This window comes from Poecilia reticulata, chromosome 7 (assembly GCF_904066995.2).
Source record: "Poecilia reticulata chromosome 7, P_reticulata-male-v2, whole genome shotgun sequence".
Lineage (NCBI taxonomy): Eukaryota > Metazoa > Chordata > Actinopteri > Cyprinodontiformes > Poeciliidae > Poecilia > Poecilia reticulata.
The window spans coordinates 30,652,253-30,670,702 of record NC_088836.1 but is presented as its reverse complement, the minus strand read 5'-3'; the positions used below and the strand labels follow the sequence as shown (position 1 = coordinate 30,670,702).

The 18,450-nt window shown below is 45.5% G+C and overlaps 1 protein-coding gene across 1 annotated transcript; it reads left to right on the top strand.

Annotated features, from left to right (window-relative positions):
* The first annotated feature begins 7,880 nt into the window (after positions 1–7,880).
* Positions 7,881–9,539, top strand: LOC145552301 (tripartite motif-containing protein 16-like). Its single transcript, XM_081609296.1, has one exon. The coding sequence runs from the start codon at positions 7,881–7,883 to the stop codon at positions 9,537–9,539; it is 1,659 nt and encodes a 552-aa protein (XP_081465422.1).
* The last annotated feature ends 8,911 nt before the right edge of the window (positions 9,540–18,450 follow it).

Here is an 18,450-nt window from a genome sequence, read left to right as displayed (position 1 = left end):
TGTGCCACAGTTTCAACAGGTTGGCCATCGAGAGAAACTGGAACCACTTTAAGATCTTGTTTAGATCATTTAATTAGCTCTACATTCTTAAGAGAATGAAAAACTAATAATAAATAATAAAGACTTTGCGGTATTCTGATTTAATAATGTAATTATATTAGTTGTGTTACCACCCCTACACCACTAGAGGCAGTAGCAACCCCGAAAAGATGCGACTAAGGAGCAGATTTAGAAGTACACCAAAAGCTATAGAATTTGGTAAAAACTGTGAGCTTTGCTGAAGTAAATAAAGACACAAGTTCAAATCCATGCTGAGAGTGGAGCTCCTTCAATCAGGGCTCCTCCACAGCTCTGATTGGCTAAGCAATGTAACCTGATCCTCTGATTGGCTAAGCAATGTAACGTGATCCTCTGATTGGCTAAGCAATGTAACGTGATCCTCTGATTGGCTAAGCAATGTAACGTGATCCTCTGATTGGCTAAGCAATGCAACGTGATCCTCTGCATTAAGTGATGGCAAAGCGGGGCGTCATCACGACTTTACACAAGTGTGTCTTTACCTTCGCGGCAGAGGCTCCGCCGAACCCCTGAGACCGACTCATCGAACCCCTGGGGTTCGATCAAACCCAGAACCACTGACCTAGATAAACTCAGATAAACAGCCATTTTACAAATTACTCAGTTTCTTTTTATAAATTATTTCATATACAGTGATCCCTCGCTATAACGTGGTTCACTTTTCACGGTATCGCTGCTTCGCAGATTTTTTGGTGCAGTTTTTTTCCACAGTGTTCTGCGTCCTGATTGACCGTATTATTGTTAAAAACAGTCTCCGCGCTTCTTCGCTACCTGAGTGCCAATAACGTTACGGTATTTAACCCAGATAGCACAGAATGATTGAAACAACATTGAATCAATGTCAGCCAGAAACATTGAATCAACGTTGAACGCTGACATTGAAACAACATTGAAAGTGGTCGGTGACTTGAATGTTGAATCAATGTTAGGGTTTCAACCATAACTAACTTTATATCAATGTTGATTCAACCATCATCTGTATGTCAATTTACATGCATATTTGTGTTGATATTGCATTGAATCAGTTAGGAATCAACATTGATTCGACCTTCATCTGAATGTGGTTCTGCACACATATTTCTGTTGATTTTACATTAAATCAATGTTGATTCAACACTCATTTGACTGTGGATCTGCATGCATTTTTCTGTTGATTCTACATTGAATCAGTCAGGAATCAATGTTGATTCAACCATCTGAACGTGGATCTGCACACATTTCTGTTGATTCTGTGGATCGGCATGCAGATTTGTGTTTATTCTACATTGAATCAGTTAGGAATCAATGTTGATTCAAACTCATTTGACTGTGGATCTGCATGCAGATTTGTGTTTATTCTGCACTGAATTAGTCAGGCCTCTCCTTGGGCTGCCACCTTATCGTGGTGGAGGGGTTTGAGTGTCCCAATGATCCTAGGAGCTATGCTGTCTGGGGCTTTATGCGCCTGGTAGGGTCACCCAAGGCAGACAGGTCCTAGGTGAGGAACCAGACAAAGCGCAGCCCGAAGATCCCTTATGATGAACACAAACTTTGGACTTTGTTTTCCCTCGCCCGGATGCGGGTCACCGGGGCCCCACTCTGGAGCAAGGCCTGGAGGTGGGGCACGATGGCTAGTGCCTGGTGGCCGGGCTTTTACCCACGGAGCCCGGCCAGGCTCAGCCCGAAGAGGAGATGTGGGTCCCCCTTCCGATGGGCTCACCACCTGTCGGAGGGGCCAAAGGGGTTGGGTGCATTGTGCTATGGGTGGCAGCCGAGGGAGGGAACCCTGGCGGCCTGATCCTCAGCTGCAGAAGCTCTTGGGACGTGCAACATCACCTCTCTAGTGGGGAAGGAACTGGAGCTAGTGTGCGAGGCTGAAAGGTTCCGGCTAGAAATAGTCGGCCTCACCTCGACACATGGCTCTGGTTCTGGAACCAGTCTCCTTGAGAGGGGCTGGACGTACTTCCACTCTGGAGTTGCCCACGGTGAGAGACGCTGGGCTGGAGTGGGCATACTTGTTGCCCCCCATTTGGGCGCCTGTACGTTGGGGTTTACCCCGGTGAACGAGAGGGTAGCCTCCCTCCGCCTACGGGTGGGAGGACAGGTTCTGACTGTTGTTTGTGCTTACAGGCCAAACAGCAGTTCGGATTACCCACCCTTCTTGGAGTCCTTAGAGGGGGTACTGGAGAGTGCCCCTCCTGGGGACTCCCTTGTTCTACTGGGGGACTTCAACGCTCACGTGGGCAATGACAGTGAAACCTGGAGAGGCGTGGTTGGGAGGAACGGCCCCCCCGATCTGAACCCAAGCGGTGTTCTGTTGTTGGACTTCTGTACTCGTCACGGATTGTCCATCACGAACACCATGTTCAAGCATATGGGTGTCCATATGTGCACTTGGCACCGGGACACCCTAGGCTGCAGTTCGATGATTGACTTTGTCATCGTCTCATCGGATTTGCGGCCGTATGTCTTGGACACTCGGGGGAAATAGAGGTGCAGAGCTGTCCACTGACCACTACCTGGTGGCGAGTTGGCTCCGGTGGTGGGGGAGGAAGCCGGTCAGACCTGGCAGGCCCAAACGTGTAGTGAGGGTCTGCTGGGAACGTCTGGCGGAGTCCCCTGTGAGACGGAGCTTCAACTCTCATCTCTGGCAGAACTTCGAACACGTTCCAGGGGAGGTGGGGAACATTGAGTCTGAGTGGACCATGTTCCGTACCACCATTGCCGAGGCGGCTTATCGGAGCTGCGGCCGCAAGGTTGTTGATGCCTGTCGCGACGGCAACCCTCGAACCCATTGGTGGACACCTTCGGTGAGGGATGCTGTCAGGCAGAAGAAGGAGTCCTATCGGGCCTTTTTGGCCCGTGGGACTCCAGAAGCAGCTGATGGGTACCGGCGGGCAAAGCGGCATGCGGCTCGGGTGGTCGCTGAAGCAAAAACTCGGGCGTGGGAGGAGTTTAGGGAGGCCATGGAGACAGACTTCCGTACGGCTTTGAGGCGATTCTGGTCCACCATCCGGCGTCTCATGAGGGGGAAGCAGTGCAGCACCAACACTGTTTATAGTGGGGATGGTGCGCTGCTGACCTCAACTCAGGACGTTGTGGGTCAGTGGGCAGAATACTTCAAAGACCTCCTCAATCCCACCAACATGCCTTCTGTTGAGGAAGCTGAGCCTGGGAACTCTGGGTTGGGCTCTCCAGTCTCTGGGGACGAGGTCGCCAAGGTGGTCAAAAAGCTCCTCGGTGGCAGGGCCCCGGGGGTGGATGAGATCCGCCCGGAGTTCCTTAAGGCTCTGGATGTTGCAGGGTAGTGTTGGTTCACACAACTCTGCAATATCGCATGGACATCGGGGGCAGTTCCCCTGGATTGGCAGATTGGGGTGGTGGTCCCCCTGTTTAAAAAGGGGGACCGGAGGGTGTGCTCCAATTACAGGGGGGTGACACTCTTAAGCCTCCCTGGTAAGATCTTTTCAGGGGTCCTGGAGAGGAGGGTCCGTCGGATAGTCGAACCTCGGATTCAGGAAGAGCAGTGTGGTTTTCGTCCTGGTCGTGGAACACTGGACCAGCTCTACACCCTCAGCAGGGTCCTGGAGGGTTCTGGGAGTTCACCCAACCAGTCTACATGTGTTTTGTGGACTTGGAGAAGGCGTTCGACCGTGTCCCTTGGGAGGCCCTGTGGGGGGTACTTCGGGAGTATTCGGTACCGGGCCCTTTGATACTGGCTGCCTTGGCAACCTTTGCCAAGGCAGCAAAGGGGAGGAGATTGAGGGGTAGATGAGCCAAGGTGAGGGGTGAGTGGTGGGGGGAAAGGGGTGTGTGTAGAGCAGTGTGAAAAACAGCTTCCATTGATTGAACATTTAGATCACAAGTTCTTCCCCAAACCTTGTCCTCAAGGCAAACTGACCTGTGTGTTTTCATTTCAGCAAAACCCCGTTAATCAGACATCAATTAAAATCATGTGTGCTGAATTAGCGAAATGCCTAAAACTTGCAGGGCTTGGAGGACCAGTGCTGAAACACACTGGATTCACTTTGACTTTACGTGAAATAAAGTTCCCTCATTTCACACCATGACTCAAGCTAACCAGGGACAGGTTCCCTGGTAAGCCACTGTGGCTCTGTGGGTAGAGCAGGTGTATTGTGAGCGGAAGGTTGACGGTTCAATTCCAGCTCCCTCCTGCCACATGTCAATGTGACCCCTGGGCACCTAACCCCAACTGACCTGTGCTTTAAATAATTGTGTGAATGTGACTCTAGTGTGAAGTGTTTTCAGTGGTCAAAATGACTGGAAAAGTGCTATGTAAGTTTATTTACCATTTCTGAAGTAAACTAAATGATTTGAGTAAGACTGACTTAAATCTGTTATCTTAAACATACTTAATAAATGTTAAAAATAAATTAACAAATTGAGTTGGATGATTATAATATATTGAATTAATTAAACTTAATAAATTAAGTTGGATAAATTTAATAAATTCAGTTGGATAAACTTAATTGAATTGCTTGTTACCTACGGAAGCAATTCAATTAAGTTGGTTCAACTATTTTTTTTAAGAGTGTGTTTTATAGTTGATCCACCGTTATTTGTCGACTTCAACCAAAAATCAACGATTCTAACTATTTTTCAATGTTGATTTAACATCATGTCCTATCTGGGTAATACAGATTGGCCATTCAGCAGATGGAAACTGAAACTTTGAATGCCAGCTGGTGGCCAGAGGCAGCAAAACCCGACCGGAGGCTTGACGAGATCCATAGCTCTGCCGTAGATACAGCTGTGAATCTCACAAGGCAGGTTGGAGGAGACACTTTAATGACATGACTCCGGATCACAATAAGGCCCGATTGATGCACACGCACATCCACTGACCTGAAAACAGGTTTTGTTCTTTGGTTTCAATGTAGAGTATTTATTTATGCTGTGTAATAACTGTAAAAAATAAAGGTAACTTCTTCACGGATTTCGTCTGTCACGGGCTATTTTCGGAACGCAACCACTAAGAAAAACAAGGGTTCGCTGTAAATGTAATGTTTACTTCATTTTTTTCTACAGCAGGAGAAGTTTTGTCAAAAAGGCTTAATTTCAAAATGTTGTAAAAACTTTTTCTTTAATAAAAATGTGTGGGAAAAAAACAGTCCATGCATCCTCATTCCAAACACATTCACTTAAATTTTCACTTTATGGTACATGTTCACATTTTTTATTGACTGTATATCAAATATATTTTAAATTTAACTGAAGATATGACATAATACAATATATAATATTCAATAAAATACGAAGACTTAAATCTTATTGTTTAGACTAGGTCATCAAATCACTACGTTGCCTGTAGGAATTTTTAATGTCCAGCAGGTGTCAGTATTGAGTGAGACAGTATCAATACAGAATCGACAGTTTTGCTATATGTCGAAACGATACATGATGCCTCATCTACCCATCACTACCTTCAACTCTTAGACGTCTCCCTGGTCCAACACACTTGAATCCAACAGCTGAATCAACTCCTAAGTGCAGTCAAGTTCTCCAGAGTCCTGCTATCAACCTCATTATTTGACTCAGGTGTGTTGAAGTTGAGACACATCTAAAAGTTGCAGGAGACCGGCCCTCGAGGCCTGGAGTTGCCCACCCCTGGTCTATCTCCTGCTGACATTACAGTGCACTGAGGAAACAGGAAAAAAAAAACACGTCTAATTTCTTTAGCAGTATTGATACCAGTTTATTTTCTGAAACTGTGAAGAAATAAAATGTTAGAGATCTGAGTTTTAGTGACTCAGTCAGCTGTTTTTATCAAAAACATGTTGTGAGTACACTTACACTTTTTAATCTCAGAACCATAGTCTTCCTGTAATCTGATATCCCTCCTTCTGCTTTCTGGTCTCAAACACACTTACAAGCTGAAGGTAGAAGCTGATTGGCTGCAGCCTCTCTGCACTGACACCTGATTGGTAGATCAGGTGTCAATCACTCTGGATCAGGTGTCTTGTTTCTCTTCTCAAGACACGAAACCAACACATTCACTCTGGCTGAGAGGAGAAATGGAGTTTGATGGAGAAACTTTCTCCTGTTCCATTTGTCTGGAACGGCTCTTCTTCAGCTGCATAGTTCTTTGTCCATCTCCATCTTGGCTCGAAGCTGCCTGAAGGATCCAACCAACGATTCCTCTTTTGCACCCACCTTATAAAGGGTTTATCCACCCTTTTGGTGCGTTTACATTGGCTAGCTTTGTTGCTGTGCCTGTCTCATTGGCTGACTGCTTGGACAGATGATCTCATATCCATCACCTTGGAGACGTTATGTCCTGATGTCTGTTCTCTTTTCTTAGAAAAGTTGAAGTTTAGCAATAAGGCCTTAGTCACCTCCGCTCTCCTATCAGTTCCTCCTTTCCCCTGACCTTTCACCTACCATCTACCTCCAACACATCAGTGACCTTTAATTACAGTTACAACATTTTACACCTTTTCAAGTTCAATGTCAAAATCACATTTATAACCTTTTAGTTTCTTTGATTTAACATTCATTTATAATGTTGTAATAACCATAACTTATTAGTTACTCTTATTATAATCATAATGTGAGTTATTACAGACACTTCTGACAAGAAACCAAGAATAACCCATTATTCTAATTATCTGATACCAAGTTACAGTTACTTGTTTTACCTTTAAGTAGTTCCACAAGTGTAAGAGTAAGTGTAAATATTCTTATAATCAAACCAACATCAACCACTGGTTAAACCAATATTAATTATTGGCATAATGATAAGTCTTTAATTTAAGTATTTTACTCTGGGTTTTATCCAATCTCTCAAAATGTTTAGATTTTATTCTTTAAAAACCTTTAATGTTTTAAAATAAGGAATGGTCTGAATTATTTTTAGACTGATGCAAGATAGAAACTTCCCCTTTCTTCAGGAAACCAGCTCTTCCTGTTTTATGACTCTCTTTCTGCCTGACTTTGATTTTTTTATGATTAAATAGAAAAAAGTAGAATTAAAGCAAAGTTTGCAGGACACAATAACAACACACACAACCAGATTCATTGTATTACCGTCTGACTCTACTGTTGGGTCTTGATGTCACCTGTGTAATTAATTTTAAGGTAATTTTATTTATTATTACTATTAAACTAAAATCTCCAGCATGGGGAAGTGGGATGAGCTCGACTTTTCTCAACAACTGTCTTAAACATGACATGTCATGAACATGAATAAGCCTTCATAAATATTTATGACTGTTGCCATAAAGCGTCATTTGGTAAATTATGACACTTTTAATACAAAGTTGATATTCAAAATGTCTTTGTTATGACAACTTCACATTAACCAATAAATCTTTACTGTTTAAACTTTACCTTTAATAACATAAAGTTACCTAATTTTTAAAGTGCAATCAGTAATACTTTTATAACACATTCATATCAGTAATGATTTCTTGGTTAATGTCAAGATGTCATAACAAAGACAATTTGAATAATGTCAACTTTGTATTAAAAGTGTTATAATTTACCCTATGACACTAAGGTTGCTACACTAACTTTCCTGCATTGTTCACTAACATTTGTAGTACACATTTTGGGAAATGTCTGCACAAGCATTGTTGCTTTTTCTTTAATACTTACTGCTGTTCCATAGGACAACTAGACTCCCTTTTAATATCATTCATCAAGTTAATAATTTTACAGACTTTCACAAAGGCTGATATTCCTATTCTGCATGAAGAAACACTCCTTGAAACTGGGTGGATGATGGATGAGTCATAGATGAGACCATAAAACTGTTTGTTTTCAGGAAGTGAAGCTCACATTCACTCTGACTGAGGAGCGAAATGGAGCAGAATCAGCTGGACCAAGAAAATTTCTCCTGTTCCATCTGTCTGGATCTACTGAAGGATCCGGTCACTACTACCTGTGGACACAGCTACTGTATGAACTGTAATAAAACCCACTGGGATGAAGAGGATCAGAAACGAATCCACAGCTGTCCTCAATGCAGGAAGACATTCATACCAAGGCCTGTGCTAAACAAGAACACCATGTTAGCAGCTTTAGTGGAGCAGCTGAAGAAGACTGGACTCCAAGCTGCTCCTGCTGATCACCGCTATGCTGGACCTGAAGATGTGGCCTGTGATGTCTGCACTGGAAGAAAACTGAAAGCCATCAAGTCCTGTTTAGTCTGTCTGGCCTCTTATTGTGAGAAACACCTTCAGCCTCATTATGATTCAGCTCCTTTGAAGAAACACAAGCTGGTGGAGCCGTCCAAGAACCTCCAGGAGAACATCTGCTCTCGTCATAATGAGGTGATTGATATCTTTTGCCGCACTGATCAGAAGTGTATCTGTTATCTCTGCTCTGTGGATGAACATAAAGGCCATGACACAGTGTCAGCTGCAGCAGAAAGGACTGAGAGGCAGAGAGAACTGGAGGAGAGACGAGGAAACATCCAGCAGAGAATCCAGGACCAGGAGAAAGATGTGAAGCTGCTTCAACAGGAAGTAAAATCCATCAATCGCTCTGCTGATAAAACAGTGAAGAACAGTGACAAGATCTTCACTGAGCTGATCCGTCTCCTCCAGAAAAGAAGCTCTAAGCTGAAGCAGCAGATCAGATCCCAGCAGAAAACTGAAGTGAGTCGAGTCAAAGATGCTCAGGAGAAGCTGGAGCAGGAGATCAGTGAGCTGAAGAGGAAAGACGCTGAGCTGGAGCAGCTCTCACACACAGAGGATCACAACCAGTTTCTCCTCAACTACCCCTCACTGCCAGCACTCAGGGAGTCGACACACTCATCCAGCATCAACATCCGTCCTCTGAGACACTTTGAGGACGTGACAGCAGCTGTGTCAGACCTCAGACAGAAACTACAGGACGTCCTGAGAGACTCATGGACAAAGATTTCACTGATGGTCACTGAGGTGGATGTTCTACTGTCAGAACCAGAACCAGAGAGCAGAGCTGGATTCTTAAGATATTCATGTGAAATCACTCTGGATCCAAACACAGCAAACACATGGCTGAGACTATCAGAGGAGAACAGGAAGGTGATGTGGATGGACAAAGATCAGTCGTATTCTAGACATCCAAGCAGATTTACTTATTGTCTTCAGGTTCTGAGTAGAGAGAGTCTGACTGGACGTTGTTACTGGGAGGTGGAGTGGAGCGGGTCATTGGTTTATGTAGCAGTTGCATACAGGAATATCAGTAGAAAAGGTCAGAATGAATGTATATTTGGAGATAATGACAAATCTTGGGCATTAAATTGTTCCACTTCTAAATTTGGTCACAACAACATCTGGACCTCCGTCTCAGGTCCAGTTTTCTCTAGAGTCGGAGTGTACCTGGATCACACAGCAGGTATTCTGTCCTTCTACAGCGTCTCTGAAACCATGACTCTCCTCCACAGAGTCCAGACCAGATTCACTCAGCCGCTACTGGCTGGAGTTTGGGCTGGAGGTACAAGATCCTCTGCAGAGTTCTGTAAACCCAAATAGATTGTTGATCAGGGTTCATGATGCTGAAGACTTTGATGTACTGTTTTTGTAATTAATTTTCCTAATTTAAATATATTCTCTCCTTGGGCTGCCACCTTATCGTGGTGGAGGGGTTTGAGTGTCCCAATGATCCTAGGAGCTATGCTGTCTGGGGCTTTATGCCCCTGGTAGGGTCACCCAAGGCAGACAGGTCCTAGGTGAGGAACCAGACAAAGTGCAGCCCGAAGACCCCTATGATGAATAAGAAATTTGGACTGCGTTTTCCCTCGCCCGGACGCGGGTCACCGGGGCCCCACTCTGGAGCCAGGCCTGGAGGTGGGGCACGATGGCGAGCGCCTGGTGGCCGGGCTTTTACCCACGGAGCCCGGCCGGGCTCAGCCCGAAGAGGAGACGTGGGTCCCCCTTCCGATGGGCTCACCACCTGTCCGAGGGGCCAAAGGGGTCGGGTGCATTGTGCTATGGGCGGCAGCCAAGGGAGGGGACCCTGGCGGTCTGATCCTCGGCTGCAGAAGCTGGCTCTTGGGATGTGGAATGTCACCTCTCTGGTGGGGAAGGAGCCGGAGCTAGTGTGCGAGGCTGAGAGGTTCCGGCTAGAAATAGTCGGCCTCACCTCGACGCATGGCTCTGGTTCTGGAACCAGTCTCCTTGAGAGGGGCTGGACGTACTTCCACTCTGGAGTTGCCCACGGTGAGAGGCGCCGGGCTGGAGTGGGCATACTTGTTGCCCCCCATTTGGGCGCCTGTACGTTGGGGTTCACCCCGGTGAACGAGAGGGTAGCCTCCCTCCGCCTACGGGTGGAGGGACGGGTTCTGACTGTTGTTTGTGCTTACGGGCTGAACGGCAGTTCAGATTACCCACCCTTCTTGGAGTCCTTAGAGGGGGTACTGGAGAGTGCCCCTCCTGGGGACTCCCTTGTTCTACTGGGAGACTTCAACGCTCACATGGGCAATGACAGTGAGACCTGGAGAGGCGTGGTTGGGAGGAACGGCACCCCCGATCTGAACCCAAGCGGTGTTCTGTTGTTGGACTTCTGTTCTCGTCACGGATTGTCCATCACGAACACCATGTTCAGGCATAAGGGCGTCCATATGTGCACTTGGCACCAGGACGCCCTAGGCCGCAGTTCGATGATTGACTTTGTCATCGTCTCATCGGATTTGCGGCCGTATGTCTTGGACACTCGGGTGAAGAGAGGTGCGGAGCTGTCCACTGACCACAACCTGGTGACGAGTTGGCTCCGGTGGTGGGGGAGGAAGCCGGTCAGACCTGGCAGGCCCAAACGTGTAGTGAGGGTCTGCTGGGAACGTCTGGCGGAGTCCCCTGTGAGACGGAGCTTCAACTCTCATCTCCGGCAGAACTTCGAACACGTTCCAGGGGAGGTGGGGGACATTGAGTCTGAGTGGACCATGTTCCGTACCTCCATTGCCGAGGCGGCCTATCGGAGCTGCGGCCGCAAGGTTGTTGGTGCCTGTCGCGGTGGCAACCCTCGAACCCGTTGGTGGACACCTTCGGTGAGGGATGCTGTCAAGCTGAAGAAGGAGTCCTACCGGGCCTTTTTGGCCTGTGGGACTCCAGAAGCAGCTGATGGGTACCGGCGGGCGAAACGGCATGCGGCTCGGGTTGTCGCTGAGGCAAAACTCGGGCGTGGGAGGAGTTTGGAGAGGCCATGGAGACAGACTTCCGTACGGCTTCGAGGCGATTCTGGTCCACCATCCGGCGTCTCGGGAGGGGGAAGCAGTGCAGCACCAACACTGTTTATAGTGGGGATGGTGCGCTACTGACCTCAACTCGGGACGTTGTGGGCCGGTGGGCGGAATACTTCGAAGACCTCCTCAATCCCACCAACATGCCTTCTGTTGAGGAAGCTGAGCATGGGGACTCTGGGCTGGGCTCTCCAATCTCTGGGGACGAGGTCGCCGAGGTGGTCAAAAAGCTCCTCGGTGGAAGGGCCCCGGGGGTGGATGAGATCCGCCCGGAGTTCCTTAAGGCTCTGGATGTTGCGGGGTTGTGTTGGCTAACGCAACTCTGCAATATCGCATGGACTTCGGGGGCAGTTCGCCTGGGCTGGCAGACTGGGGTGGTGGTCCCCCTGTTTAAAAAGGGGGACCGGAGGGTGTGCTCCAATTACAGGGGGATCACACTCTTAAGCCTCCCTGGTAAGGTCTATTCAGGGGTCCTGGAGAGGAGGGTCCGTCGGATAGTCGAACCTCGGATTCAGGAAGAGCAGTGTGGTTTTCGTCCTGGTCGTGGAACACTGGACCAGCTCTACACCCTCAGCGGGGTCCTGGAGGGTGCATGGGAGTTCGCCCAACCAGTCTACATGTGTTTTGTGGTCTTGAGCCGGAAAAGGGTAGAGTGCCTTCTCCGGGTCAGAGGGGTCGTCCTGCCTCAAGTGGAGGAGTTTAAGTATCTGGGGATCTTGTTCACGAATGAGGGAAGAAGGGAACGGGAGATCGACAGGCGGATTGGGGCAGCGTCTACTGTGAAGCGGGCGCTGTACCGGTCCGTCGTGGTGAAGAGAGAGCTGAGCCAAAAAGCGAAGCTCTCGATTTACCGGTCGATCTACGTTCCCACCCTCATCTATGGTCATGAGCTTTGGGTTATGACCGAAAGAACGAGATCACGGGTACAAGCGGCCGAAATGGGTTTCCTCCGCAGGGTGGCTAGGCTCTCCCTTAGAGATAGGGTGAGAAGCTCGGTCATCCGGGAGGGACTCAGAGTAGAGCCGCTGCTCCTCCACGTCGAGAGGAGCCAGTTGAGGTGGCTCGGGCATCTGGTAAGGATGCCTCCTGGACGCCTCCCTGGTGAGGTGTTCCGGGCACGTCCCACCGGGAGGAGGCCTCGGGGAAGACCCAGGACACGCTGGAGGGACTATGTCTCTCGGCTGGCCTGGGAACGCCTTGGGATTCCCCCGGAGGAGCTGGAAGAAGTGGCTGGGGAGAGTCTGGGCCTCCCTTCTGAAGCTGCTGCCCCCGCGACCCGACCCCGGATAAGCGGAAGAAAATGGATGGATGGATGGATGGATGGATAAATATATTTCTCCGAGTTCTAGGAGTCATAAAGGAAATCACTGCTAATGTTTTCTTTCCTTGGTTTATGACAAAGAAATATTTCTCCTCATTTAAATATAAATTCTCTGACTCATAGATTTTCTTTTCATATTTTCATTTTTGTATTTGGATATTCTAGTTCTTTTTATTTAAATCAGTTGAGATTGACATGAATTAATTTTGGATTTTGTTTTCTTTATTGTGATCCAAAGAAGAAGCTGAAATTGCCATAAAGTCAGAACAGATTATAATAACTTAGAAATACTTTATATTTAGATCAGAAAAAATAAATGTCTGTTTTGTATCTTTGACTTCCTTCAATAAAATAAATTACAAAGAGATTTACAAAGTTTCCCTTTATTATAATAATAAATTGTGAGTTTTCTCATCTGAATTACCAAAACATTTCCTTGAGAGCCTCTCTTGTTCTGCTGGTTTAGATCAGATGTTTGGTTTCTCCTTCATCCATCAACACTCTGCTTCCTCCACTGCAGAGAGATTACAGAAAGAAAGCTGAGCTGGAGATCCTGGTAGCAGGAATGGAGACGAGGTTGAAGCTCCTCCACTGGCAGTTTGTTGAACATTGAGCTTTAAACCTGTCAGAAACCATGGAGACATGTGATAAAACACAGAAGAGCTGCTCAGATGTTCAACATTCAAATAAATGAACATGAAATGTAGAAATAGAAAAATTTGGTAGCAGAACCTCAGTTTGCTGTGAGTAGAGTTAAAGTTTTCCAGCTTTTATAAAAGAGATGCATTATCAGAAACACAAAAGTAAACAGATAAGATTATGATGCAAACTTTGAACTCTGTGTCCTGCTGCCATTACAATGCAGTGAGGAAACAGGGAACATTTTTTTCTTGACCAACAAAACATGTCCTGTTTAGCAGCAATGAATATTTTGCTTAATTTTCTGAAACTGTAGAGAAATCAGATGTTAGAGATCAGAGTTTTGGTGTCTCAGTCAGTTGTTTTGATTAGAAAACTGTTGTGAAAACATTTACATGTTTTACATCCAGAGTCCTCCTCTTCCTGTAATCTGATATCCCTCCCTCTTCTTTCAAACAAGCCTTAAAGCTGAAGGTAGAAGGTGATTGGCTGCAGCCTCTCTGCACTGACACCTGATTGGTAGATCAGAGCTCAGCCTTGTTTTCCTTTTAATGGAACAAAACTAACACACACTGACCAAGAGGAGAAATTGAGCAGCAGGCAATTCAGCTGGACCCAGAAACTGGAGCAGGAGATCAGTGAGCTGAAGAGGAAAGACGCTGAGCTGGAGCAGCTCTCACACACAGAGGATCACAACCAGTTTCTCCTCAACTACCCCTCACTGCCAGCACTCAGGGAGTCGACACACTCATCCAGCATCAACATCCGTCCTCTGAGACACTTTGAGGACGTGACAGCAGCTGTGTCAGAGCTCAGAGACAAACTACAGGACGTCCTGAGAGACTCATGGACAAACATCTCACTGATGGTCACTGAGGTGGATGTTCTACTGTCAGAACCAGAACCAAAGAGCAGAGCTGGATTCTTAAGATTTTCATGTGAAATGACTCTGGATCCAAACACAGCAAACACATGGCTGGTACTATCAGAGGCGAACAGGAAGGTGACTGGACGTTGTTACTGGGAGGTGGAGTGGAGCGGGTCAGTTCGTGTAGCAGTCGCATACAAGAATATCAGCAGAGCAGGAAATGGGAATGAATGTAGATTTGGATATAATGACAAATCTTGGGCATTAGATTGTTCCAGTTCTAAATTTGGTCACAACAACATCTGGACCTCCGTCTCAGGTCCAGTTTCCTCCAGAGTCGGAGTGTACCTGGATCACACAGCAGGTATTCTGTCCTTCTACAGCGTCTCTGAAACCATGACTGTCCTCCACAGAGTCCAGACCAGATTCACTCAGCCGCTACTGGCTGGAGTTTGGGTTGGTTATGCAATTGGAGACTCAGCAGAGTTCTGTAAGAACAAATAGATTTTCTATCATGCCTCAGATTTTTTTTGTCTCTGATCTACTGTTTTTTTTTATTTTTCTGTTCTCTGAACTGAACCTTCAGAGCCACATAAAGAAAGTCACAAAGTCGGCCTTCTAAGACCTGAAGAACATTTTCAGGATTAGAGGACTTGTGTCTCAGCACGACCTAGAGAAACTCATCCATGCGTTTATTTTCAGTCACATTGATTACTGCAACAGCGTCTTCACAGGCCTGTCCAATAAATCAATCAAACAGCTGCAGCTGATTCAGAAGCTGCTGCTGACATTCTGACTAAAACCAGGAAGATAGAGCACATCACCCCAGTTACACTGGCTCCCTGTAGCTCAGAGAATAGACTTTAAAATACTGTTTGTTTATAAATCATTGAACGGCTTAGCACCACAATACATTAATGATCTGCTGTTGTTGTATCAATCTTCCAGACCTCTCAGGTCTTCTGGTTCTGGTTCTGCTCTGCATCCCCAGAACCTGAACCAGACACACAGAAGCAGCATTCGCCACAAATCTTGAGCAAACTTCCAGAAAACAACAAAACAGCCGAAACACTGAAATCCTTTAAAAACCCAAATGGTCAGAGTTGCTTTGGAACCACGATAAATGAAATGTGGATCAACATTTATGGTGTGCATTGATGATTTTGATGAAAGCTCTCGACAAATTGTAATGTTTGTTCCTGGTTTCTTAGTTGGTGTCTCAGTTGTTTTCATGATTTTTTTATCCTTGTGTTTTTATGATGTCAAGCAATTTGTGTTTCTGGAATGTGCTATACAAATAAACTTCAGTGACTGATTAGAAACCAACCTCCAATTATCAGGTATGGAGTCTAGATCAGGCTTCTTGATCAGTATATAATGATGGCATGTTCAAAGCTTATATGTACAATCCCATTCTCCCAGCTGATGTTTTGAATCTGATGCACACACGGTGCCAAAGTACTGAAGTCGTCTTAAAAAGGTCAAGTGGGACTGGATCGATGGGAAGGCTTCATTTGATGGACTACTTTGGTTGCAGAACCTCTGTTCATGTTAAAGTTTTACAGCTTCATAAAAAGATGCATTATCAGCAATACCAACCTGAACTGATAAGAATATAATGCAAACTTTGATCTCTCTATGTCCTGCTGATGTTACAGTGCAGTGAGGAAAGAGGAAACAAATTTACCTGAACAACTGAACACGTCCCAGTTTCTGAGCAGAGCTGGAGCAGCTCTCACACACAGAGGATCACAACCAGTTTCTCCTCAACTACCCCTCACTGCCAGCACTCAGGGAGTCGACACACTCATCCAGCATCAACATCCGTCCTCTGAGACACTTTGAGGACGTGACAGCAGCTGTGTCAGAGCTCAGAGACAAACTACAGGACGTCCTGAGAGACTCATGGACAAACATCTCACTGATGGTCACTGAGGTGGATGTTCTACTGTCAGAACCAGAACCAAAGAGCAGAGCTGGATTCTTAAGATATTCATGTGAAATCACTCTGGATCCAAACACAGTACATACACAGCTGGTACTATCAGAGGGGAACAAGAAGGTGACACCAATGAATCAACCTCAGTCTTATTCTAATCATCCAGACAGATTCACTGATCGGTGGCAGGTTCTGAGTAGAGAGAGTCTGACTGGACGTCGTTACTGGGAGGTGAAGATCAGTGGGTTATGGAACTATATAGCAGTCGCATACAAGAATATCAGCAGAGCAGGAAATGTGAATGAATGTATATTTGGATAATAATGACAAATCTTGGGCATTAATTTGTTTCGGCTCAATATTTGGTCACAACAACATCTGGACCTCCGTCTCAGGTCCACTCTCCTCCAGATTCGGAGTGTACCTGGATCACACAGCAGGTATTCTGTCCTTCTACAGCGTCTCTGAAACCATGACTCTCCTCCACAGAGTCCAGACCAGATTCTCTCAGCTGCTGCTGGCTGGAGTTTGGGTTGGTACAGGATCCTCTGCAGATTTCTGTAAACCCAAATAGTTTTTTCTCTGTTGTTGATCAGGGTTCATGGTTGTGATGTCTCTGCTGTTCTGTTCTTTATTTTTCTAGTTTATATGTAGTTCTGAGGTCCAGGATCCATAAAAAAAATCATTGTTGATGTTTTCAGTCATTCATTCATGATAGAAATATTTCTCTACATGAAAATCAAAACTTTTCTGATCTCTAATATTTTTTTGCTTTGATATTTGTATTATTGTCTTTCGATGTTGTTGTTCTTGTTTAGATCATTTGAGAGTAAAGTGAACTGATTTTGTTCTGTTTTTCATATTGTGATCCATATAGATAAACTGAATTCACCATCCATTTAGATCTGATTCTGCATTTTTTTTAAACTCCCTGGAAAAATCAGAGAAATTATAGTCTGCCGTTCTGTACTTTTGATTTTACTCAATAAAATTAATTTATTACAGATAAATTTACAAAGATTCTCTTTATTTTTAAAATAAACTGTGACTGGCGACCTCTGCAGGGTGTACTCCGCCTCTTGCCCATTGACACCAGGAGATAGGCACCAGGGGCCTCTTGCAGAAAAGAGTGAACAGTTTTCACACTAAAACTTGACATAAGGACAAATTTAGAAAAGTGAGGCACACAGACCAATGTGTTACATCTTTATGAGACAAAAAACAGAGGAAAAGTTTACCTTTGAGTGAGGTTGTAGGGTTTAGGTAACCTACCATACCCTAATTCTGAGCTCAAAATCTGAATTTTGAGTTTCACATCAAAATTCTGGGTTAATAATCAAAATTCTGAAATTAAGGTCAAAATTCTGAGATCAAAATTAGAATTCAGAAACTAAAATCAGAATTTTGAGTTTAAAGTCTAAATTCTGAGTTTTTGAATTCTGAGATTGAAATCAGATCTTTGATATTAAAGTCAACAGTTTGACGGTGAAAAAAATTTAAAATCTGGGTTTAAAGTAAGAACTTTGAGTTAAAATCATCAGAATTCTGAGATTAAAATTTGATTTTTTTTTTTTTTTTCCTTAACGTCCCTACTCTTCCGCGTACGGCAGATTGAGCAGATATTGGTGAACTACATTTATCTGATCAGAGTGGATATTTACACTGTTTGTAAGAGACTCAAACATTCATCAGATAACATCCTGCTTGCCGTCGCGCTTTTTAATTCAGCCTCATGATAAGCGATGCATAATTAATCGCGCCCATATAGGAAGCGGCCTATTTATGTGATATAAGGGACCAAATGTTGTAAGATCCTGTCTTCCAGAGCCCGAGCTATATTGGTGAAAGAACAGATGGCCGTCCCTGTTGGTGCGGCTCTCCAAACTAATACACCCGGCATATGGGCCTGCATCACAAGGTGCGGACCCGCACCATGCTGACAGGACGGGGCGGTCCATATCCGCCGGAAACGGCGCAGACTCGCAGATTTTAGCTGCCCGGGTGGATGCAACGGCAGAGATCAGGTCTCCTCTACAGGTTGGGTGAGAGATTATCCTCATTCAGAGCCACCTTGGTTGAAAGGTGAGGAGATAATTTCAATGTCTCCCTATCAGAGCGCACTTGAGCTCTCCTTCTGTCGACTCCACACACTCCTGGACCCGTCCCAACTGAAAGGATTAGCAGACTTTAAAAAAAAGAAGAAGAAAGAAAATCTCAAGAGTGGATTAATTTCACACCTGGCAGGTCGATAACATCCACACCTGAGCTGGGATGATAGGAGTAGAGGAAGAAAAAACACCTGAGCATCTAAATCCTTTGCGTTTCTGCGGGTATTTAACTGGTACCCTCTACTGCCATCATGTGGCCAAACGGGGGAATAGTCCGCTGTTATTCTGCAGCCTTAAAATGCCCGATTTATCCAGATGGAATTACGAGAATAA